The sequence below is a fragment of the Puma concolor genome, chromosome C1, assembly GCF_028749965.1.
Source record: "Puma concolor isolate L17-30 chromosome C1, mPumCon1.1.hap2, whole genome shotgun sequence".
NCBI classification, from domain to species: Eukaryota; Metazoa; Chordata; class Mammalia; order Carnivora; family Felidae; genus Puma; species Puma concolor.
The window spans coordinates 78,061,668-78,088,797 of NC_141674.1; the positions used below are offsets into that span (position 1 = coordinate 78,061,668).

The 27,130-nt window shown below is 40.5% G+C and overlaps 1 protein-coding gene across 3 annotated transcripts in view; it reads right to left on the bottom strand.

The window, feature by feature from the left end:
* Positions 1–27,130, bottom strand: part of TGFBR3 (transforming growth factor beta receptor 3) — a 208,627-nt gene that overhangs the window by 65,137 nt on the left and 116,360 nt on the right. For all 3 annotated transcript variants that reach the window (XM_025912786.2, XM_086717529.1, XM_086717530.1), the window contains one exon: positions 12,088–12,225. In XM_025912786.2, the coding sequence (XP_025768571.2) occupies positions 12,088–12,225 (138 nt within the window). The remainder of the gene's footprint in view (positions 1–12,087; positions 12,226–27,130) is intronic.

The window sequence follows — 27,130 nt, forward strand, 5'->3', positions numbered from 1 at the left end:
CCCTAGCTAGGGAAGATTCTTTTATTTTTCTTTTAAGTTATACCCAATCTGCCAACCCAGGTTCAAGAGCACAAATTGAACTTTCTAAGTGCTTGGCTCCTAATAGGTTCCTAGAATTCTCTTTATAGCGTTCCTCTTCATCAAATAGATATTCTAAGTTCTATTTTACAGACAAGGAAATTAACGCTCAGAGAAGCTACAGGATCGGCCCGAGGCACACAGCTGGTAGAAAGCAGGCTGACAACAGAACCAGAGGCTTTCTTTCCCATTAGAGAGCTGTTTCTACTCCACTACCATGGAGTGGTCAACTACTGAACTCAAGAAATCAGTAGATCTGGGTAGACAGAGCCCCACCTTAGCCTCCTATCAACAGAACACTGGGAGAGAATAGCCATGAAGGTTCTTACTGATCACTTACTAAGTGAACGTTTCATAGATTCTGAATCTTCACATGGGACAACTGAAGATACTAGTGCTCTGAGAGGTTACATAAAGCTCCAGATTGCATAGCTTTAGCAAGGGACAAGTGCAGAATTAAAATGTCTATCAGACTCCAAAAACTATGCAATACATAATCCAGGCTTTTAAGAGAGTGAAAAGGGAAAGCAGTAAGGCAAAGCAGGGGACTATGTCCTTTCCTGATGTTTGCATAGAGATTCCCCCGTTCCGTTTGGTTATTTCCTTCTCTTTCTCCCCCTTCCCCAGCAGTCTAAGGAGTTCAGCTGGAAAAAGTAGGGGAGAGAAAATGGAAATGGAAGGGGCAGACAGAAATAGTGATGACTGTTATGGGAACAAAGTAATTACTTGTTGGGAAGAAGAAAGATTGGGTATAGTAAACAACAAAAGCTGCCAAAGGATCTGAAATCATTTGAAGAGAAACTATGGTAGACCTAGGTTGGCAAGAATTATCAGGGTGTATAAATTTAAGATATAAATGCTCCCTGTGATGGTCAGTTTTATATGTCAACTTGGCTTGGCTATTATTATTCCTATTATATCCTATTATTCAATCAAACTCTAATCTAGATGTTGCTGTGAAGGTATTTTGTAGGTGTGATTCACAGCCATAATCAGATAAATAAATAAGGGCAATTATCTTAGATAATCTGGGTGGGCCTGATTCAATCAGTTGAAGGATTTAAGAGCAGGGCTGAGGCTTCCCTGAGAAGAAATCCCACCTGTGGACAGCAGCTTCCACTCAGGCTGGAGAGTTCCAGCCCTCCTTCCTGATCACCAATCTGCAGATTTCTGCCATGCCTTGTCTGTCTCCACACGGCATAAACCAATTACTTGCAAGAAATCTCTTTATATATATCCCCTACTGGTTCTCTTTCTTTGGATAACCACTGACTATTACAGCTTCTGTGAATGGCTGATGAAGGCTTGAAGAGAAATGGAGCTGCATATTCTGGCCTAGCAACCCCAGACCTAAGAACAGTTTAGGAAAAAAAGGTTCTAAAGGATATTTCCTTCAGGGGTGCATGATGGAGGTAGGGCCTTCAGCCCCAAGAATGGCTGGAGCCCTCTTGACCTTCCTAACATTAGCTCTCAACCAAAGGCAGACCATGTTTCTACACTTACCTCCATTTTCCAGGCCACCCCGGATGAAGAAATAAATGATCCTAGAGGGTGAAAGACAGAGGGCTATGCAGGGTATTCTGGTAAAGCTTATTCAGAGACAAGCTAACCAGAGGAGCCTGGGGGACAATGTTGTTGGAAAAAGGATCAAGAAGCAATTTTAACACCCACACCCAACTGAAATACTGGCATTACCTAGATCCCAGTACTGTAGCAAGCCATTCACGACACACTCTGCTGAAATGAAACCAGAGAGGCAATTTCACGCCAGCTCCTCACTGGATCTGGTGAGCGATACCCTGATTTGGCTCTTCAGGTTCAATTCTGAAGCCCTTGTCGCTGGGACAGTCATTGGTGGTTCCAGGCTGGAGACCAGGGTTACAGAGGACATCAAAGTCACACCCTTGAATCAAGTGGTGTGACTGTCCCCAGTGAGGTCTCCATTTACCTTTCTGAAAAGTAAGGGGCACTTAGATTATGTACGTCCCTCAGGAGGCCATCCAGCTACCTTCTTTGCACTATCTGTGACTGAGGGATGATGGCAGGGGCTCTAAGCAAAGGGGAAAACAACTGGAGAAAAAAACAGCTCAAAACACCAGGGGGTTGAGGGGGGGTTAGTCGCTTTTGGAATGCTATTTTTAAGGTGGCAGCCTCAGTGACTAACCTCCAGTCAGCGGGAGGGCAATGGCTGACACTAGTTCAAAAGCTTCACACGGTATCTAGGAAAACTATTGTTATATGTAGTTGGTTGTGATCGGGGCAATGTCCTGCATCTAGATATCAGGGGAAATCGTTCAACCTAAATACCTTCCCTCTGCAAAAGGAAAGCCCTGGGTCAGACGACAGTGGACAATTAAATTCCAATATCCCTGGCTACACCAATTTGCTCCCATTCAAACCCCAGATCAAAGTCGAAGATAGGAGATAAAAGGGAGAAAGTAGGGAAAAAGCTAACCCAAACTACTAATCCTTATCATTAAAAAATACTCATTATTATTGCTAACATTTGTCAAGCACTTACTATGTGCCTGGCACTATTCTAAGCACTATACATGGGTTATACATGCCATTTATTTACTAGCTGTGTGATCAGGCACAAATTAACTTAATCTCCCTTTGTGGAAACGATTTCCTCATGTTAAAATGAGGATAATAATTGTACCTACTTTACAGGCTTGTTATGAAGGTTAAATAAGGTAATATATGTGAAGTACTTGGAAGAGTGCCTAGCACATGGCTCATGCACTAAGTGTTTGTCAAATGTACACATACATGTATACGTAGCCCCACAATGGGCCACAAGGGTTGTCTGACAGATCATAAGGTTGACAGGCCATAATTCATTCCTCACTATGCCTGGACTGTAGCCTTCTTGTCTGAACTTCCAGAAAAGGATATATGAACCCTGTTTTCAAGGGCTGGAGCAGTGCTGGCTCCAAACAGTAGCTCTGAACATCACCCAGCAGCCTGTATCAGCCAGAAACTATAGAATCTCCAGAACAGACTATGTCATAAACACAGAATGGCTAGAGATCAAATGAGCTTTTGTGGGCTTTTGGCAGAGGTGGCAGATGGCTAAGCCCCTGACTTTCAGGTATACCCTGGGTCCCAAGATCACAGTTGTGTCATTCGCCACCGAAACAGGACAAGGCAGGAGAGTAAGGAGGACTCCCTGGCCTGGTGGCATTAAGAGGCCATCTGAGGATAGGGTATTAGCACCAAAGGCAAAAACCAAGGGCAAAAACTATTCTCGGGATATAAATTCTACCTTGGACAAAGAAACAAGAAAGGCTAAAGGGACCCCTTCCTCTGCAGAAATCCACTTCCAAGCTAGGGGTTTGGATGATGGAGGTTTAGAGTGTCGGCGCTGGGCTGCCTCAAATAAGCCCAATGACTCCATTCCCAGGAAGGAGTCAGGCCATCATGCAGTCCCCATTAGAGATGGGGACTGCAGGCCACCTGTGTGGAATGCTTACCAAGGGCCTCACTGTCTGCAGTGAGAGGACCATGGCACAACCACAAGCTTTCAAGCTGACCTCACCAGAATCTCCCAGGAGATAAGTTTCTCCCCTTCCTATTACATGAAAAAATATTCTGCAACCTCCCTTAACAAAACACTCACTTTTTCTACCAAACAGCCCCTTGCAAGCTGCCTACCACATTAACCAAGGGCACCAGACATATGATGTTTGATACAATTGCCCAAAGCTTGGGAAGGGCAGATCCATCAGGTTGCCAGAGTAGCCTTAGACAGCAAAGCCTTAAAGGAAGGAATGGGACTCTACACGAAGAAACCTACCTTCTCTCCTTGGTAAAATAGAGTTTATTTAACCTCAATTTGTTGAGTGAAAGCAAAGCCTTCACAGAGCTGGAGCCCAGGCCTGCACACAGACATGACACAGAAAGTCCAGTGGAGCCAGGAAAAGTCTACGCTTGCGTGAACCCTCCAGGACAGGATGTCTCAAGCAGGAAGAATACACCCAGGCAAACCTCACAAGGCCAAGGGGCCACTCACTGGCAACATTCACAAGCCTTAACCCAGCAAGTTAAGATAATCCTAGGAAGTCTTCCAAAAAACTCTTTCTGGACCAGGATTACCAACTGAAACTGGACTCATTCCAATGCTCTAATTGCCACAGTGACATTTAGGAAGAGCTCTCTTGACCACAAATGGGCCAGAAACTTATTCCTAGGAAATATGGTAGTTGACTGACCCTAGTTCATGAGAGGATCAAGCCCCTTACAATTAGGGCTCTTATGGACAAGCCACAAAACCAACAGATAAGCAGCCTCTGGAACAAAAATGCATGGTACACAACCACTCGGAATATCCCAAAGGGCACAGTGAGTCATTCCACAAGAGACATTTTTTAAAAAGAAGAAGAACCAATCTTGAAATGTTTAGTTATTTAATCTGTCTTTGAGAGAGAATTTGTTTAGGGGAAAGCCTAACTGGAAAATCCAAAACGGTATATCTAGAGCCCTAGTCTATACACTCCTAGTACACAGGAGTGACATTCCTGGTTGAGCAAAAACCTATTCTTGTGTCCGCAACCCCGACCCACACTGCTCCTCCATCAGCCTCACAGAGGGAGCTGCCTTCATTGCATTTGGAAGAAGAGAATTCTCATTTTCTCCAATTTTCAGGATCCAACAATGGTACTTCTTTTTTTTTTTTATTTATTTTTTTTTAATGTTTCTTTTTGAGAGAGAGACAGAGAGACAGAGAGACAGAGAGACAGAGCAGGGGGTGGGCAGAGAGAGGGAGAATCCAAAGCAGGCTCTAGGCTCAACTGTGATCACAGAGCCCAACGTGGGGCTAGAACTCAAGAACTGTGAGATCATGACCTGAGCCGAAGTCAGAAGCTTAACCAAGCCACCCAACAATGGTACATTTTACACTGGTACCAACAATGGTACATTTTACACTGAAATGCAACTCCTGGGGTGTCTGGGTGGCTCAATCTATCAAGCGTTCAATTTTGGCTCAAGTCAGATCTCGTGGTTCATGGGTTCAAGCCCCACATCGGACTCTGAGCTGACAGCTCAGAGCCTGGAGCCTGCTTCAGATTCTGCGCCTCCCTCTCTCTCTGCCCTCCCCTGCTCACGCTCTCCCTCTCTCAAAAATAAATAAAAACATTTTTAAAACTTTGAAATGCAATTCCCAATCTTTTTTTTTTAATTTTTTTTCAACGTTTATTTATTTTTGGGACAGAGAGAGACAGAGCATGAACGGGCGAGGGGCAGAGAGAGAGGGAGACACAGAATCGGAAACAGGCTCCAGGCTCTGAGCCATCAGCCCAGAGCCCGACGCGGGGCTCGAACTCACGGACCGCGAGATCGTGACCTGGCTGAGGTCGGACGCTTAACTGACTGCGCCACCCAGGCGCCCCTGCAATTCCCAATCTCTTAACCATCTCTCCTATGTAATGAGTAGCTCCTGGAGGGCAGGCAGTCCGTTCCATTTCTCTCTGGAACCCTCCATACCTAGCACAGTCCCCAGCATCCTGTAGGCACTCAAAACTGGTTGTTGGATGAATGAACAAGCGGATACAGAAACCGTCATAGCAGGTATGCTAATCTAATGTTTTTCTAAGCGTGGGGAGAAGTGCCAAGCAAGGGAAAGGAGGAATTTAGAAAAAAAAAAAAAATCATTTCCAGATTTTTAAATGCAACATAGTGGAGAATACAGGGATTTTCCTTTTTTTTTTTTTTTTTTTTTTTAAGTTCCCTCCTTCACAACCAAACTTGAATGCCTGAGTTATTCAAAGGGCATTTTTGGATACTACAACTCTCAGTTACACATCACTTGGAGTTAAGAAAAGGAAGGTCTGGACATGCGCTGTGGTTTAGGCTGTGCACGTCCCTTCCTAGAGTGGAGCTAAGCACACATCTGGGGCTATTTAACAACTGATTGGAAATTTTGCCTTCTGATTTCCAGTTAAATACTGGGCACAGGAAAACAAATAGCACTTGTTTTTCACTGAGCCTTGTCAGTCATCCAAACTGCAGTGCGGACCAGAGAACTGCCTGTGGTTTGGTGGCAGAGGCCCAAAAATTTAGACCTTTCCACCCCACCCCCCCAAGTGCAAGTAAAAGGAATAAACCAGATTTTGGCAACACCCGCCTCTTCACCTACCCCTCCCTTCTTCTCAGACACACAAAACTAGATTTTAAATATTAAGCCTGTAACTGGTATTAATTTACATTTTTCATTAGGATTAAATTTTGATTTGTTTTTATTCCAAAGCCAATAGCGTTGCGTTTGGTTTCTCTCATTTTTTTTTTTTTTTCCAACTGCCCTGCCCTGATATTTACTTGGATTTGCTGAAGAGGCAATGTTCAGATTACCATTTTCTGTTTCCAATTAAATTGGGATATAATATCTAACATTCATATTATCAACGAATCAGAGAGTTTAAAAGCTGAGAGGAATTTCAGAGACTGGCTACTACCACCTCCTTACTTTAGAGATGAGGAAACTGAGGCCCAAGTAAGTGATTTTGCCCAATAATACAGAACTAGTTAGTGACAGAGCCACTTAGTGCTCAGGCCTCCTGGTACCCAGGCCAGGCTGTTAACCAGAAAGAAAAACCCAAATTACCTCTTAGTACAGCTGTGAGATAAAATACAGAATAGCTAATTAAATTTGAGTTTTGGTTAAACAATGAATGATTTTTTAATATGAATATGCCCCAAGTATCATATGGGCATACTAAAAAAAAAGTATTTGTTGTTTATTTGAAATTCAAACTTAATGGGCATCCTGTATCTCTCTTAACTCTGGAAACCTTATCTTAGAAACCAATATCCCCTCCCACTCCACACCTCCACTCAAACATATACATGTATGCACACATTTCTTTCTTTTTTTAATGTCAATGGATGGAAAATATAAGTTGCAGCACAGTAATCCCAAGAACAAGTGAGATTGGAAGAAGTTGCTGCTTATTTTTCGAGGTTTCCTTATCTTAGATACCTTTCTTCCTTATAAGCATGCAAAGCAACTAAGCCTGACATTAAAAGGCTGCGTAAGGCCCCTGGATTAGACATTTTATGTGTCATCTTGAGATTTTCTGCTTGTCCCAAGGCTCTGAGTCTGTAGACCTTGCAGGAGAGCGCACTCAGGTTTAGAATAGAATAAAACAAGATTAGGGGCTCCTGGGTGGCTCAGGTGGTTAAGTGTTTGACTCTTGACTTCGGATCAGGTCATAATCTTACGGTTTGTGAGATTGAGCCCCATGTCAGGCTCTGCACTGACAGCACCGAGCCTGCTTGGGATTCTCTCTCTTCCCCTCCCCACTACAAGAGGGGCAGAGACAGAGGGAGACAGGGAGAATCCCAAGAAGCCTCCATGCACAATGTGGCGCTTGAACTCACAAACTGTGAGATCACGACCTGAGCCAAAGTCAGACATTCAACTGACTGAGCCACCCAGGCACCCTGGGTCTACATTTTTTTTAGCCCCTCCATCAGTTGATGGATATTTGGGCTGTTTCTACTACTTTTTGGTTGTTAAGAATAATGCTGCTGAGAACATTTGTGGGTGATTTTTTTTTCTGTACACCTAGGTTTTGCCCAATTGTCTTCCAAAGCAGCATTTTACTTTACTGTCGGCAATTTATGAGGGTTCCAATTTCCCTAAATTCTCAATAACACTTGTCATTATCTGCCTTTTTTATTAGACCCATCCTAGTGGGTGTGAAGTGGCATCTCATTGTGGTTTTAAATTTGCATTTTCCTAATGACTAATGATATTGAACATCTTTTCATGTGCCTATTAGCCATTTGTGTTTTTTCTTTGGTGAAATGTCTATTCAAATTGCATCATGTTTCTTAACAAAAACTAGTATTGTTATGATTTTTTTTTTTTTAAGCAAACTCAGGTTGGAAGTTCAGATATTTATTGCCCCACTGAACTATGCTTCTTCTTCTATGTGGAAATAATTGCAAAAATAAAAATCCTTCTAAGAGATTTTTCTTTATAGTTTCAACATGACAGACTGAGGGGTTAGGATTATTCTTATTTCTAATTGCACTGAGGGACAGCTCTAACCTACTCAATATTCTCTGGGCCATCCAGACACCTTACAGAAGAAAATCTATACAGCTGTGACAACTCCATCATGCATGTGCGTGTGCACGTCCATATACACATGTGTGAGACTCGTACTCAAAGACTCACTGCTTGACAATGACACAATCACCCTTCATTCCGTTTCCTACATAACCAGAACAACCGGATAAAGGAACTACATTCGCAGAGGAAACTCAATCCCATTTTCCCCCTGCCTGACACACTCCTTCTTGCCTGCACTGTGAAATCATAAGGAGGGCTGGAATGATTTGACAGAAAAAAAGCCAGACACCTTCATCAGACAGTATTAAAGTATAATATTTTTAGTCATTCTCATGGTGGCTGAGACATTCAGAGCAACACAAGTTCCTAACAACTAATTATGAAATGTTTCCCTTTTAAATTTGGGCATCTATAATAAATGCAGACATGTCAACTTAAATTAAAACATCATCTTGAACAGATGAGTAGATATCATTGCTTCATCTCTTCTCACCACCCTGCTTAAAAAAATAAATAAAAACTAAGACAAAAATCAAAAAACAGAATTGTGTAGTGCTGTAACTTTACCTGGAAAGTAAAGATAGCTTTAAGGCAGTAATGCAGGCACTACATTAATACACATCTTAGACAAAGAATCAAGAGACGGCCTCTCTCCTCCACAACTCGGAGCTCTTTGGGTAACCTGGGAGGAGACAGTGATGGAAACGGCTAAGTCCCAGTGTCTGAAAGTCCCACAGGCCTTCTCAAGTGTTTGTAAAATAATGTAACGGTCTTGTTTCTAAATTTGAACTCTTAGCTATTATACATGGATCAACAGACCTCATCCCTGATGTGTCTGTCATCCAGCAGCAGACCCCTCTGCTGCAATGGCTGTCCAGTGGATGCACAGACCCTGAAATTCCTTTCCAGCAACACAGAGTAAGGGAAGAGCTTGCCTTTACCCTCTTTACCTCACACACTGTCAGGGAGAGCTACCTGGCTTGTGAGAGAGCTTGTATACCTCCTCCACGGACCTGAGAAAATGAATGAGCAACACATGTTCTACTAGCTTTTCCAGGCCTTGAAGACATGTACAGATGGGAGAAAACCATTTTATCTAAAGAAAGCCTGCTGGATAATAAAGTAGAGTTCAAGTGTCCCGGAATGTAAATCCTTGGCTTCTCCCAATGCTGTCTCCCCTGTGTTGGTAATTTTAGGTTCATCACTTGATCTGCAATCTCCTTACATGGGATCGACTCCAAAGAGGGATGATGTTAAGTTGTTTAACTAAAACTGTCTCCTTTTTTAACTGTTAGTGCATTTTAAACTGATGGCCAAGATGCAGTTCTTACAGATCTTAAAATTAAAGCAAATAAATAATAACTAGGAGTAAGATACTTTCCATTATAACCCATTGAGGGGTAGGTTCATGAAGAATCCAGAAAGTGACCAGTACAACTATGATATATGTAGCCCTCACTTTTCATCTGGACCTGTAGCCCAGAGAAATAGGAACTCCTTTTAATCTTGGACAAGCCAAGCTAGACATTTATAATTAGAAATATAAATTATATTTTATAATATATATACATATTATATATAAAACGAGTGGCTCAGTCAGTTAAGCATCTGACCCTTGATTTCAGCTCAAGTCATGATCTCATGGTTGAGATCAAGTGCAGTGTCAGACTCAGTGCTGGGTGTGGAGCCTGCTTGGGATTCTCTCTCTCCCTCTCCCTCTTCCCCTATCCCGCTGTGTGTGCTCTTTTTCTCTCTCTCTCTCTCTCTCTAAATAAACAAATAAAAATAGAAATTCAACATCTTTTCCAAGTGTTCTTTACTATGACTATTAATAAATAGCCACAACAACAACAGGTAATATCTATGAACGGGGTCAGGCACTGTATTAAACATGCTACATGTAATCTCTTTTAATCAAGATAACAACCCCATGATGCTGGGACTATTAATTTTCCTTTATTACAAGTGAGGAAAATCAGGCTTAAAGAAATAAAATAATTTGCCTTGAGTTACTATTTGGATTCAAAGCCGGGTGGGCAAAGCATTTACTCATAACCTGTCCATAACCTGCCCAGTGTGGTAGCCTCATGTAGCTACTAAGCACCTGAAATGTGGTTGGTATGCCTCAGTAACTGTATTTGTAATTTTAGTTAATTTAAGTTTTTTTTTTAAGTTTTAAAAAAGTTTTCTTTTTTTAGTTTATTTATTTTGAGAGGGAGAGAGAGAGAGGGAGAGGGAGAGGGAGAGTGAGAGAGGGAGAGAGAGAGAGAGAGAGAGAGAGGGAACAAGAACAAGTGAGGCAGGGCAGAGAGAATCCCAGGCAGGCTCCGCACTGTCAGCGCAGATGCTTAACCACCTGAGCCACCCAGGCGCCCCTAGTTATTTTAAATTTAAATAGCTCACCTATAGCTACTGTTTACAGTATTGCACAATATAGCTCAGCACTCTAAGGGCTAAATGCACATAAGACTTTATGATCATGGCCATTACTTACTATCACAAATACCTTTAGTTACAAGAGATTGACAATGATTATGAGTATGAAGGAGCCAGTCTGGGGTAAGAGCTTCTTGTGTAAGTCCTATCTGGGTTTGATAGAATGTCACTCAATTTGGTTTTGCCTGATGCTTCATCATGACCAGATCCAGGTTATGTGCATGTTTGGCTAGAATATAACATAAATGATGCAGGTTATCACATTTAAAGGCACACAATGTCCATGTGCCCCATACTGGTGATGTTGATTTTGAAGATTTGGTTAAGGTACCATAGGGTATCTCCACTATATATAGTTATTGTTTCTTCTTTTGGTATTAGTAAGTAATTTGGGTAATTTAAATAAAATATACAGTTCCTCAAACTCCCTCCACTTCTGCTACATTTAGCTTCTACTGATGACTCCTGCCCAATAAACTTTTACTATGATGATTGCAAAACCAGGAATTTCTAACTCCATTATCCTTCTATATCACTGATTGGCATCTGACTATAATGAAGAGCTGTCCCTTATCCCTCTTTACTCATTTATTTATCTACTTATTAACTGTACTGATTATGGATTCCTACTTTATTCAACAGGTACCTTTGAGTTTTTAAGTGTATTCTTCAAATGTAAGTACAGATATGCTCATTATACAAGAAAAAGACTATTAACTGAGGCCTCTTTTTGTTTTGGATGCTTTGGGGCGATGAGGCTTAAAAGCCTAAGGCTCTGCAATTAAGGACATCAGCATGGAGCCCTAGCAGTAGACAATGTGAGTTATCACTGCGAAGGGCAGTGTTGCGCATCATCAGACATGATATCATACCCCAAAAATTCCATCCAAACAACCCATCAATTTCTCCACAACCAGCAAACTTGAATGTTCTGGCAAACTCAAAAGGACATGATTTACAAATAGTAGGTAATATTTGGATCTTTCCACAAGAGCTGGGTTCCAGCTTTTTTATAAAATACAAATGTTTTCATTTTGGAACTGGCTGTGTCACTCTCTCAACAAACAGATCCTCGTATCAGAAAGTAGGCCTGTGTTATATACAAATAGAATGGGTTTGTGTGTATTTATTTTGCGGTCAGAGACCACACACCTAGTGGCTGTTTACAATGTTTACATTGCTCCTGATGCCACCAGAGGAGTCTCAGAGTGGAGACCAAAGCCCAGGCCACACAGAGTATGACTGCAGGTCCTGCTCTAACGTGGAAACTAGACCAGATCCTCTATCCACAGTCAGACACACACGTGCGGTGTTTGTTTTCCGTGACTGCTTACCTACACTGTCCAAATACCACTAAGAGCATTCTTTCAATTTAATACACTGTGGACTCTGGTATTATTTCAATGAAATAAGCCTTTTAAAAACGCTTGCAAAGTTTTAGGGTCATTATATCCTTATGCTAAGGACACTTTGGGAAGGTTTCAAACACTTACCAAGAAAAGTCTGGAGACCCCAACTGCCAGCCTCTCTGTCTTCAGATGCCAGACCAGGGGCTGTGGGGAGTTGAGCACAAACACGATAGGCTTGTGGTGAATGTGGACCGAGGAGATGGGATTTAGGTGCAGAGTGACCTAGGAAGCAACAGAAAGAGAAATCTTAACACTGGCTTTCCATTAAAATCACACAGCACAGCATCTGGAATACTTTTCCACAGCCCACCATTAAAAGAAGCTATAAGGTAGTTTAGGTTCTATGGATAAGATATACTAGGTTGAACTAGATGCTGCTGCCAGTATTTGACCAATTTTTACTACAAAAATGGCAACCCACACTAATCTCAACTAAAACATGATTCAGCTCCCAGTAATAGGGAAACACAAACAGAACACTTTTTCCCCCCCAAAGTTAGCAAAGACAGAGCAAAAGTTACCTTCCCTCAAGACTGCCTTATCCTTCAAGTCAAATGATTAAGCTAAAAACTGGGATTACGGAATGCCATGGGATCATCCCTGTGGATCACCAGAGAAAGGACTTTCTTCTCTTCCAGGTGAGCTCCAACCTCTAAAAAGTGAAGTGAGTTCTGCCAAAAAAAAGTGCTGAAAACTGCAGGAAAGGGGCTGCCAAGGGGAGTTTTCATCAACCCAGCTATTAGCTTAAGGGGGCTTTCCAAAAAAAAATGAAGTATAGAGAACACACAGAATAAAAACTGACTGTATGCAGAACTGGTCCAAAACAAAAACAAAAACAAAAACAAAACAGTGAAGAAAACCATGAGCCTGGATAAGAAAGCTGTGACCACTTTTGATAGTGGATCAAGGACTATTATAGGTTATCACTATCATCATTAACATCATCAAAAAGCACCTATGAGGACAGCTGGAAACAGTGGGTTCAACATCCTCCCGGAGCATACCAGCCAAGATAGGTCAACATGAACACAGAGAAGCAAAAGGGTGAATAAAGAAATACTGAACAGATGCTTTCATAGAAGCATGTCTCATACTGGCTTTCTGTACAGAGGGGTGAAGCAAGACGCAAGAAGCACATATTTTAACAAGCTGAACTCACCCAAGAGCACCAGAAAGTGATGAGAGGGAAAGCACGAAAAATGACTTTAGCTGGCAAGACAGAGACTGAGTAATACACTGGGAATAACGGAACATCTCAGCCATAATCCTTATGAGCATTAAATGGCCTAGATCTATGATCTGAGTCTATACAGCCATCAGGGATAGAGCACTCAAAGCTGGACTATTTTACGTCTTCCAGTGGCTGCTGGCCCACTTTGATCTCAACATATCTCTGCCTTTTATTGTAGGGACTGCCTTTGACACCAATGTCGCTTATCACAACAGCCTCTCGGGTCACTGATAATACAACTTCGAACTTTACTTTCAGTACCCATGCCTTAGCTTAGCACAGGGTCGGTACTCGGTGAGTACCAACTGGATATTTAATTCTCTAATTTCCAATGCCATGGAAGTATTTTATTCTATTAATAATTTACACTCTGGTGTATAATACCATCTCTATTCATTAACTGTTGAGCGTGTGTCTTAATTTCTGAAACAGACTGCAAACATTCAGTAGGCAAAGATATGTCTTACTATAATACTGTGCTGAAACAGAGGGCAGACAGTTATTTAAAGGATTGATTTACTACAGCAAATTTATAAATTTATGTTACCTAAAAGGTGAAAAAAGCTGAATATATTGATAGGTTCAAAGGGACGTAGCTAGCTAATTTATAGAAAAATTTCAGAACACAAGCAATACTATCATGACCTGTTTTTGCAACACAGCTAGGATCATCTTTACATTTGGCATATGCAAACTACTAAAAGCAGAGCACTAATGAAAAGTGATGTTGAGTACAGCTACAGCATAATAACACATTTCTTGGTTGTACAAACTCTACCTCACAGCATTTCACATAGCTGTCCGCATCTAGAAATAAACAGATCAATGGCCACTGTAAACAAGACAGGCTTGGGGCAAAGATTCAAACTGTAGTATTAACAGAGAGATGCACACTACAGAAAGCATATACTTTGGAAAGTGAAGAAAGGAGAGATGAAGTCATTACTTGTACAAAAGTACCTGAAAAATTGCTAAGAAACACTCTGTCATGAACAGTATGTGTCAGTAAAAAGTTTCCAGATTTATTCCTTCCAAACTGTTTATTGAGCACCATCATGGCACGAAGAATAGCCATGGGTATCCACAGAGGGATGTCAACTCTTTTTCTGTTAATTTTCTTTGCAGCCCTCAGGCATACCACTCTTGAAGTGTGTAGATAAAATTGCAATAAATATATATCTCAAATGAACAAGAATTAAAAAAAAAAAAAAACTTAGGAAAAGAAAACTGTGTATGAGACAGATATTGGTGCTGGGGTCCAAAATCTTCCAGATGGTCAAAAGTGTCGAGGCCTGGCTCACACAATCAAGGAAAGATTTCTAGGAGCCACAGCTCTGAGCTTTCCTGGAAACGGCTCCCTCTTCAATATGTGGCAGCGTCTGGCCAAGATGAATCCCCGACTCTGGCACACAGGACCCAGGCAAAGCCCCAAAAACCATCTGGCAAAGAAGAATTCACACTATGATTGGGAAATTAAAAGAAAAATACTCAATACTTTTTTTAAAAGATCATTTGGCATGAACAAAGAGTCCCCCAAGCACCCACTCACCTAATCCCTCAACAACCTTCTTCTACTGGAATAAATCTTGCTGAAGGGAATACAGAGGACAACCAAAAACAACCAACAAAAGAATGAAGGTATAAAAGCTCTCCGAACGGTGGGGAGAACATACTCGGAATATCTCTGAAAGAATTCCTGGCTAAGGTGCCTACTTTCTCTCAGGCTGGAAAAAAAAAAAAAAAAGCCAAGGAAAAAACAAAATCCTCTTTAGAACCAATTGTAACTTAGGATAGACTACAGTTACAAGGATAAGAACATTCTGCTAAAGGTTTTCTTGGGTAAATTACTGCCCCATGATCATGGTCTCATGACCAGAGCTGAGGAAGATGGCAGCAAAGAAACAGCTGTGGAGAAATGATACAAGTGTGTATCCAATGATTTCCAGCTTGGCAATCCAAACAGTAGTTCTAAGGGTTGACTCTCAATCCTATGTTAAGTCTACATGAAAGTAAGAGTCACCACTTAGTCCATGGTCTTCATAAGAAATAACAAACTAAACCTAGGGGCCATGTGGCTGTGAAGGAAAATGGGACTAAAGGGGATGCATCCCAAATGAGGCAACAATGACTAGTCTGTAAATAGGTGGCTTGTGTGTTCATCTTCGGCAGTAATAAAGCATTTGAGAACTTAATGCAAGATGCACCACACACAGAAAAACCCATATGTGTACTACATTTTGCAAGCAATGTCAGAGAAAACACATTCACTACAGGGCCCATGAATTCTAGGTTAAGTACCCATTAAGCCAGGTTAAGGAGTCCACTGTAGAAGAGTAGGAACATTCTAAAGGCAGAAACAGAAACAAAATGACTCCATGTAATTAAACTAGAGATTATACCTGTGGTTTTAACATGTCATCCTCTCAGAGAACGAACTTACTAGATGACAATTCAGAAATAAAACACTTGTACATGCAGTTTCTGGGGATTCAGTGACCTCTTAAAACCATACTTTGACCACAAAGTGGTCCATAAAGCCTTGTCCAAGAGTTTCTGCTCTAACCATGTTTGTCTCAACAGTGCTGCATTTCAGTCTTCCTCACGGTGTGAGAAAATGCAAGTAAGTCTAATCTGTCACATCCCATATGTAGACATTGTCCCTTATACATTGCTGATCTCCCCTAAATGAATAAAAGCTCACTGGTTCTGAGCTAAGAGAACGCTGATCTGTTCTATGGCATCTATTTATACTAGGTCTACTGAGGTTATCTGTGCACTTTAACTACCAGATGTAATTAATGTATTTCTCCTATTTTATAAAGAAATGCAAAGTAAATCTTTTCTGAGTACTTTCCTGGGGAATCTGAATACAATTTTGACCAAAATCAAGGCCAACTCCAAGGAGCATAAAGCCCCCAATTGGAAAGACAAACTTCGTATCTCTCACTTAGGAAAACTGTCCTTGTCCACGTTATGACCAGAAAACAATGACAACTTTGTTTTCCAAAAATTAGCTTCTTTTTTTTTAAGTTTATTTATTTCTTTTGAGAGAGACAGAGACAGTGTGAGTGGGGGAGGGGCAGAGAGAGGGAGAGAGGATCCCAAGCCGGCTCTGAGCTGCCAGTGCAGAGTCTGACATGAGGCTCGAACTCACAAAACTGTGAGATCATGACCTAAGCTGAAACCAGGAGTTGGACACTTAACCGACTGAGCTACATGGGTACCTCCCAAAATGATCTCTTATAAGCAAAAACTATATATTGTCTCAAACTTTGTAAATCACTTCATGGAAATGAATTATGTACTTACAGGAAAGAAAAAAATCTCTACTCTCTTTATGGAAAGATGCCATATGAAAATTGTTTTGAATTTCTAAGGGTTCACAGCAGAGATGCAAGGTAGTTCTATCATAGTGACTTCAAAATTTTCCTGTTAGACACCCTCCCCCCCACTCATGGGGTTTTTAAAACAAACATAAGGAAAGCCAGCAAAACAACTGATATGAGAGTCTAACAGCTGTCCGATTTTGCTCAAGTGTCAGTGAGGTTCCTTTTCAACATTTCTGATTCTTGTAACAGTCCCTATGGACCTATGAAACAATGAAGTCATCCAAACCACTACCAGAGAGACTCCTGTTCTCTAAAAACAGACCAAATGCTCTGAAATGAAAGATCCAATAATCAGTTTACAAGTAGATAGATAAGAAAAGAACTCTAGCAGTGTGTCTATAACCAAGACCCATAAAATCACACCTTGGTCTGTATATAGCCATCATCTATCCCCTCTTCAGAGGTAAGGAGACATCCACTTAGCAACACTGTTGGTAGTAACTGAAAACATCCTGAATCTGGGTCTCATAGCACCCATAATTTACACAGACGTACAATGAGACACAAGTCTATTTCAGGATGCTGAGGTACCACAGCTGAACTCAAATTTCACTTCTATTTGGGCAATAGGACTTTTAGGAGCTCAAATCTGACCCCGGATGCATCCAAAATGTGCAACCAATTGCTGTGAATGGGAAATAGTAGTTAGTTGCTGCTGCGGTGTTTGAAAATATGTTCTGGTCTAAGGATCCCCTACAGCTGACATTTTATTTGCCGTCGCTTATCTTCTGCCATTTGGGAATTGGTATAAAAAGATTCCCTTAAGGAAGGGAAACAAAAATAATATAAAAACAGGGAGGGGGACAAAACAGAAGAGACTCATAAATATGGAGAACAAACTAAGGGTTACTGGAGGGGTTGTGGGAGGGGGGATGGGCTAATTGGGTAAGGGCACTAAGGAACCTACCCCTGAAATCAATGTTGCACTATATGCTAACTAATTTGGATGTAAATTTAAAAAAATAAAAAATAAAACAAGTTAAAAAAAAGATTCCCTTAAAATATTCTTGGAGGGGTGGATTTGGACCTTTAAACATTTTTCCTTATTATATTATTTTCACATTTCTCTGAATTTCTAGAAAAACATTAATCAGTTGGTGCTGAATTCAAAGAATCTTGACCCCTTTCGTGTCTCTACCCTCACCCAGGAAGTCAACTGGCCATTCTCTCAGCACTAGGGTCAGAGATTTCACATTGCTATGGCAAATGATAGCGAGCTCTTTTTCCCAATGGTTTTGTCTTAAAACCATTTAACATGATGAGAGGGATACAGCAACTCAATTCCAAAACTAATTCCTCCCCCTAAAAACAAGGACAGGATTCAGGATTCTCTGGGAGCTTCTGAAAATAATCTATTATGACCACAAAACAGGGGGAAAAAAAAACTAAAATAAAAGTCTGAAATCTGATGCAGAAATAAGCCTGCCCTCTCTGCTCTATATTTTGAATGCCCTGGAAAAATACTCGGAACTAAATTTGGGTTGGGGGTTGAGGGACAAGAGCTGATATAAACAGAAGAATATTTCTGAAACTACAGGTCATGGCCCTCTAAAGGGGTCCTGGGAGAGTTGCAAGGGGATTCCAGAGACCCTGGCCCTTCCTTCCCAGAGTAGCCCGCAGCTCAGTCACTATGGGGAAGAGAGGCAGGGAAAGGGGGGACCGTGGATATGGGCATGCTCTGGGATAGAAGCACTGTGGGAACCCTCAGCAGGCCACTGCTGATGGCAAGTCTAACACTGGACTGGCACTTTTCCATCATCCTTTAGTATTAAGTATCTGCCATCTGAGTATCTTACTGTATGTCATCAACCCACCATAGCCTTTTAGGATTCTGGCCTTCAGCATCTTCCTGCCAGCCCCTGGTCAGACAGGTGTGTCCAGCTCAAAATCAGTAAAATCCTTCCCTATCCACACACAGGCTGGAGGAACAGTGCTCCCACAGACCATGCTCATGTTACTACCTCCGTGTTGCACTGCAATAATCTGTTTAGATGTTTGTCATTTACACACACACACACACACACACACACACACACACACACACACACACTGTGAAATCCTCAAGGCATTCTTCAAGGGCAGAACCTGAGTCACACTCATTTCTGCATGCTTGGGCCTAGCACAGAGCTGAACATCCAGCAAGCAGTCAACAACTTTTCTGAAAGAATAAATAAAAGTTACTCATGAAATGTGCTTCAAATAATGGTTACAGAGTCATACTGTCATGGTTTTCTGGCCAAAAGGGGTGAGGGTGAATCTAGTAAAGAGAATGTTAACTTTCACTATCAAGTTTGACTTGAACTTTAAAACACAGTTGAGAAAAGCAGATTCCAACTCATGCTACCAAAACGAATGGCCGTGGCTGCTGGGAATATATGTTGGGGGGAACTCCAAGGTCACGCCCAGGCTTTGTGACCCTGATCATCATCCTCTGCTGTGTGTACAGCACAAGGCAGAGCAGCACTTATGCCATGTCTGGGGACCACACTAGGCAAACAAACAAGCAAACAACACACAGAAATTATTTTGTTATCTTTAACAGTTATGAATATACAAATAGATAAAATGTGAAAAAGCCTTTGGAGCAGGTTTTCCTTCTCAGGGATAAATAACAAAGATAAGAAACTTTGACCAAACGTTCTACCCTCTCTTAGAGCACAGAATTTTAAACACTTTTCATTTAGGCAAAGAAGTGTGCGAGAATCATCAGAAAGTACAATTCTAGACAAACTGAAGGAACTCAATATTTGCACATCGATTAATGTGAAAAAAAGCCTGCTTTTATTTTTTATATTCCTTGTCACACTTAATAAACAGACCCATCCCAAACACTATTATTGTTTTTAACACTACTATTATAACCAAAGTGCCATATAACATGTACTACACAAATGTATTTCCTTTCAACTTCTACTTTTTATAATGGGCTTGGAACTGTTTTTGCTACTTAACTGTTTAATAAACCAGTATTTTGACATGATATGTCTATAATAATAAGATGTCAGAATGGCCAGCTTGTCAATACTGTGGTGAACTGAACTACATAATAAAGAGAATCACTGAGGTGACCAAGGGGAGCTAATTTAAAAAGTAGGCATAGCAAGAAGCCAATTCTCACATGATCTGAGTGCTGAATTAATCATTTCCACCTGCCAACTGCAGTCATAGATCTCAGTAAAGATTGCTGCTTAATCACCATCTTAAAGTTAGTGAATTTGTAATAGCAAAAAACACAAAATGCACTGGTGTTCAGGCAGTGATTTAAGATGCGTTAAGCTTTATAAAAGGAGAACACCTGGATTCCCCCAGACCAGTACATTAACCTGAAGCTGGTAAAGAACTGTGAATGGGCATACAATGTCACCTTTTCAGCACAAAAGAGAAGTCTGGAGAGGAGTAATTACTGAGGCATGGGCTTCAAACACTGCATTTGTGTTTCTGTTGTTAATATGAGTAACAGCGAGAATAGGGACAGCCATCATCATTGTTTTCCAAGGAAAGACACAGGCAGGTCCACAAGCCTTCTACTGGGTAAACATTTGCCATCAGAAGAGATTCTGTCTAATTATCTAATTATTTCCATTTTAAAGGTGAAGAAGCTGGTGCTGAGAGGTAAAAAATTTTCCTAAAGTCATATGGCCAGAGAGTGGCAACGCTAGGGGTAGAGTGAATATCTCCCATTGTCCTTCACTTTTTTTCTCCCTACTTTCCCACTGTATACCTTAACCTTCAGTGTTGGCCCTGAGGCCAAGAAGAGGACAGCAGCCTACTCTACAGGAGTAAGAGGCAGGAATGATTTTGCTCCTGGAAAAGAAAAGATCAGGAAGAAAGGAAGGGCAATGAGTTGTGAGCAAGATGATGGGAAGCTAAGCACAAGCTGGGAGGTAAGTGAAACTCCACAGGGATGGGTCAACAAGCATTTTTATGAACTGTGATGTCTACACTGGCAGCTAAAGTTGTGAGTTGCTTTGATGTAAATCCTCCTCTATCTCCTCTACAAAAGCTTTAGTAATGCTCACTGTAATTCTCATGAACAAATGCACTGTGGAACTCAAAATGGCGTTAGCTGCATTTCACATCTGAGCGAATCAGCTGTATCCCAGACCACATGTAGAATTGCAAAACCAGGAAGTGGACAGGGCCATGAGAAACTTCAAAGCTCTGACAGTCTGCAAAAATATACCCTCTGTATTTCTACAAGTCACTGAATTAGCAGAGGTGCGACTCAATCATTCCTTGAACTCCAGGGGCTCCTGGTTGATATGTGGATTAGACCAAATTACTCTCTAAGGAAACTAAATTCTGGTCAGGGTAGAAAAGCCTTGGGAATTCTGTAAAGTCTGGTTTCCTTTGAAAACTCTAACAAAAACAACTCCTGAAGTTCACAGTACCGGCCCCCTAAGGATATTCTGGTCTCATCCAGCCAGGTTATGATTTTAAGTGGAAATGTTTTTCAAGGAACTTTAGTTTCAACGTTACATGGTCTATCTTGAGAAAGAGAGAAATAACCCAGAAGCCAAAGTGGGGAGAACATATTATCGTTATGTGTTTTGGGAGCATTTTTCCTGAAAACAACAACAACAACAACAACAACAACAACAACAACAACAACAACATTATTTTGATTGAATGTTCCACTATCTTTCAGAGGCACGGAATTTTAAATGCTTTTAATTCAGGCAATGAACTCTGTCAGAAAAGCCTAATTGACAATAGAACAAATTCAGTTTGCAGTATTTACATTAGAGTCCAGTACTTTTGCCTATTTTCCTCCACACAATCAATTTTCCTTGAGTCCTGCAGTTTCAGGGTAAGACCTGTGATCACAGAAGTAAACAGAAAGTTGCCAAAATATGCATACAGAATTTGGCATGTTATAGTTAAGTGTTTGAGATGGAATAATATCTTCTAAAGCCAGTATTGAAGACAGCATTAAAAGTAGTTCAATACACTTGTTCTAACTGGAAAGGGCTAAAGCTACAATAAAGATCAGGATACCTGGTAACAAATCTATTGAACTTTCTCTCTATCTTCAAATACTTATTAATACCCTAAAGGAAAAAGGGAAATAAAAACTAAAAGAAAAAGGAAAAGACCTAAGTCATAGAAACAATGTTTATTAATTAGATCAAGAATGGTCCTGTCAAAGGGCGCCTGGGTGGCTCAGTCAGTTGAGCATCCGACTTCGGCTCAGGTCATGATATTACGGTTTGTGGGTTCGAGCCCTGCATCAGGCTCTGTGCTGACAGCTTACTCACAGCCTGCAGCCTGCTTCAGATTCTGTCTCTCCTTCTCTCTCTCTCTGCACCCCCCCCCCCATGCTCTGTTTCTCTCTGTCTCTCAAAAATAAATAAATGTTAAAAAAAGAAATTAAAAAGAAAAAGAATGGTCCTGTCAACATTTATTTACAGATAAATCAACACCGAGTGCCATGGCACCAACTAGCAATGGATTTTATGTCAGAATGAAACAAGTACAAATTCTAACCCAGCGATTTTCAAGTTATAGAGTTAATACTATCCAGCCATTCATTTCCCAGTAATAAAGATACTGTAATCCTGTCAAAACCATACACATAGTCAGCAAATTTAAGGCCTGATAAACCAATTTATATTATTGGGAATTGGTGAATGTGTAGAGAAACAGAAAAAGGGATGACAGCAATTCATTTTCAATACAATAACCAAAATTGTTCCCCCTTTTGACATCGAGAAATATGGAGTTCTGCCTTCACATATGAAAATACTAACAGTGTCTTAACTTTTTATATATAATCTCATTTCTTATGAGATTTATGGGAATGAGGGAAAAAAGGTTCTAATCTCTGAACTTTACTCAGCGTATTAAACATGTAAGCTTTACATGTTTATAAGTACAGCAACAGCACCTGTATTTAAAGAGAATTTCAAAGTATTACAAAGGCTTAGTTTCTCATTTAAATGCAGAAGGTACAAGTTACTTTTTCATAATATACCTCTGAAGAAATTTTCCAATTCTGACCAAAGTCTGGAAGGTCCTAAAAGATACCAAGATCAAACAACTTAAGCTCTGTTTCATAATTCAGTCAAGTCCCAAACGCCTATTAAGTCAACAGCTGCTAGCGTTCTAATTCTCATTTTCAGCAAAACTACCATAGTCTACCATTCTGTTTCTGACTCATTCTCTAATGAGCAGTAAGTAGAGCCAAAATGGGAAAAGTAGAAGCATGGGGTGGGGGTGGGGGTGCATTACAAAATATTCAGACCTGGATTATAAATTTAAATATTACAAAACTACTAGGATTTTGTAAGAATAATTAAGATTCCTTGCCATTCGTGATGCTTGGGCAGAAATAAGAAACTTGATTCATCATAACGACAAATCTCTCTATAAAAGTGTGATTAAAAATTTTTAAATTATACCTGACACACAATGTTACATTAGTGTACAACACAGTGACTTGACAACTCTATAGTCACGCTATGCTCATCGCAAGAGTACCTACCATCTGTCATCAGACAATGCTGTATCAATACCGTTGACTGTGTTCCCTATATTGTACATTTCATCTCCATGTCTTATTCATCCCGTAACTGGAAGCCTGTATCTCCCACTCCTTTTCACCCATTTTGCCAAACCCCCACCCTCTCCCTGTTCTGCCAGCAACCTCCAGTTTGTTCTCTGTATTTACAGGTCTGATTGTGCTTTTTGTTTATTTATTCATCTATTTTGTTTTTTAGACTCCACATATGAGTGAAATCATATGGCAGTTGTCTCCCTCAATGTGACTTATTTAACTTAGCATGATACCCTCTAGACCCATCCATGTTGTTGAAATGTCAAGATCACATCTTTTTTTTATGGCTCAAGACGGTGTGATACACACACATACAACGGAATATTACCCAGCCATAAAAATGTGATTCAAAACAAGCAAATGTGACATATCCATACAATGGAATATTACTTAGCATAAAAAGAATAAAGCACTGATACATACTACAACACGGATGAACTTTGACAGCATATGTGAAGTGCAAAAGCCAGACACAAAAGACCACATGTTGTATGATTATATTCATATGAAAGGTCCAGAGCAGGCAAATCCTGAGACAGAAAGCAGATTAGTCATCACTAGGACCTAGGGATAGGGGAGAATAAAAGTGACTGCTAATTGATCTGGTATTTCTTTTTGGAGTGAAGAAAATGTTCTGGAATGAGACAGTGGTGATGGCTGCACTGCATTGTGAATGTACAAATGCCACTGAACTATACACTCCAAAAGGGCTAACATGGTAGCCCTTGGCTAACATTTTACTCTGTTTTCACCACACACCAAAAAAATGTGGTTTGAACTTACACATGGGATGAACCAGACTAACTCTTCAGTTTCAAACCTCACCTGGAAAGACTGTCACGTGATACAAGGAACTCAGTTTATCTCAGAAGAGCTGAAAGGTCCCATCAATCCTCAGGATTTCCTTCATCTAAGACAGTCAAGGCTAAGTCACACACTAAGCTATCTTCAGATGGGAACGTGTTTCCTATGCATTTTTTTTCATTTATTCAAACAGCATTAGTTAGGCACCCTATGATGTGCCAGGCACCATGACAATTATTTCTATTAATATTGACAAAAGAAGATGAGTAGGACACAGCCTATCTTTCACCAATTTCCTCACAGTCCAGAGGAAAGCCAGACACACGAAAAGATGATTGTAACACAACACAAGACTGAGATATGTCCAGGCTGTGTGGGAGAGGGAAGAGGATGTCAAGGGTCAGGAGAGGCAACAAGCAGGCAGGACAAATCAAACCCAAACTTCTATGTAACAAACAGCCAAAATCTGTCAACATGACTGATCTTCTGGTTTCTCCCCTCTTCCCGATGTCCAGAACTACTTGGATGGGCTACATGACCACTTGTCAGAGATATTTTAGAAACAAAATTCACAAGCTAAGTATAAGCCTGACTGGATGAGCACTAAGACCCCTTCTGACCCTAGAGTCTAGGAATTCTGTGATTTAATTATTGAATACTTTGTTTGAGACTTTCAGAATCGCTTTATCCACTTCCTATTTCATTTCTTCCCTAAAGAAGTTTGCTTAAGTTTGTTTTTAAAAATCCATATACACATAGGGGCACCTGCGTGGCTCAGTTGGTTGAGTGTCCCCGACTCTGGATTTCAGCTTAGGTTATGATCCCAGGGTCACAGGATCAAGACCCATGTCCACACCCAGTCTGGAGCCTGCTTAAGATTCTCTCTAAAATAATTTTTAAAATTTAAATAAATAAATAAATAAATAAATAAATAAATAAATAAATAAAATCCATATATTTAATAAGCAATACTGTAAAGTCCTCAAGAGTATTTCTCAATAGTAATTATTCCAAAAGAAAATGATACTAGGATAGAGCAAATCTGTCAGGGAAGTGAGGAGAGTTATAAAGAGTTCAGAATCCTACTGTGGTAGGTTCTGATCACATCTGTCTTGGTGTATATATGTGAGTGTGTGGAAGCCTATTGTCTCCTGCTTAAGGGCCCAGACTCTAAAATTAGAAGTAGCTCTGAAAAAGCCATTATTTTTCAAAATTTGTTAAATTAAATCCCCCTAACCTTAAAAGAAATCAGTGCAATCACACAAAACTGTTGAAGTTAGATAATTTATACTTATTACAAAGTTATGGTTAACTCAATGTGGTAGAAAATTTTATTATTCTCTCAAAGAAAGATGATGAAACTCAAAATTTTCAGACCATTACAGTTGGATAATATTCTAAAATATCCTTGTTTTTAGAATAGAGAAATCTGGGGCGCCTGGGTGGCTCAGTCGGTTGAGTGTCTGACTTCGGCTCAGGTCATGATCTCACGGTTTGTGGGTTCGAGCCCCGCATTGGGCTCTGTACTGACAGCTCAGAGTCTGGAGCCTACTTTGCATTCTGCGTCTCCCTCTCTCTCTACCCCTCCCCCACTCATGCTCTGTCTCTGTCTGTCTCTCTCTGTCAAAAATAAGTAACATTAAAAAATTTTTTTAAAAAAGAGAGAAACCTGATAAAGTCAAGTCATCATCAGATACCACCTCCTTAAGCAAACAAACTTTTTAACCTGGGCTAACAAGTAGCAAAACTATATAATTTGTGTTTCTTCTCCTATTAATTTTCCACTCACCATGGGGGGTTCCCAATAAGCACTGAGAAAAAAAATGTGGGTGATGTGCCAAGTAGATGCCGTCCCTCTTAGGACAGTTAATGACCAGATATTTCATGGGGAAGGGGGAATCTTATATCAGCCTCAAGCTACTCTAAGAACATCTTAGTGTCTGAAAGACTGCCTTTTGATTATTTATGGCTTACTATGGAACCCAAAAAGTGAAATACGACTAATCAGCACAGGATGGACACTTGCATCAAACTCCCTGTGTTGAACCCCAGCTCCATTCCTTACCTGTCTGACCTTGTTTATATAAAAACCAGGATAACAGTACCAGCCTTTTACAGTTATTATGAGAAAGAAATGAGTTAAAATTTAAATGAATTAAAGCACTAATATGCTTGCCCATAGTTATGAATTTATGTACTACAGAAAGGCCTTCACCAGATTTTAGGAACGTTGCACAGTCATCACCTGAGGCATCATGGAAAGTTTCTCCTATAACAATGGATTACCTCAGCCTTCTCAAACCCTTTCCCTTGTGGAGTGCTCTCCATTCACTACTCTGGAACCCACTCCTACCAGAGCTCTTTATATAAAGTAGACGTACTGCTCTACTGTGGTTTGGAAATTCTCAAGGACAAGCTGTATGCAAACACAGCAAATAAGACCTCTAAGTTCTGTTTAGAAAGAGGTAACGGTATGTATTAACATAATTTAATTATAGTTCTGGGCGCCAGGGTGGCTTAGTTGGTTAAGTATCTGACTCTTGATTTCAGCTCAGGTCATGATCTGAAGGTTCGGGAGTTCAAGCCCCCCATTGGGCTCTGCACTGACAGTGCAGAGCCTGCTTGAGATTCTCTGTCTTCCTCTCTCTCTGCCCCTCTCCTGTTCACAATCTCTCTCTCTTGCTCGCTCGTTTTCAAAAATAAAATAAATAAAAACATTTAAAAAATAAAATCTCCTTTCCATTTCCAATTAAAAAAAAATTACAGTTTCATTTTCATACGGGATCAAGTTTATTTACCTCACAGAAAAAAATGGCATGTGCTTTAAGAAGTTTTCTTGTTATCAGTGCCCTCAGAAGAAGGAAGCTCTTCCCAGTGAATGCTCCTGACCTCCGTCCAAACGATCTTTCTCTTACAGCACAGAGCACCTGCTGCCTTGTTTTACATCAACTTTGTATATATCAACCATCTAAGAGGAGGGTTTGGGACTTGTCTTTTTATTACCTCAGGGTCTAGTCTAATACCTGGCATTTAGTAGGTCCTACATAAGTATTTAATGATGAATGAATGAATGAATGAATGAATGAACAATCAATAAACACACTTTAAGGCATTATTTAATCTCTTCCAAGATCTATGTTTTCTTCC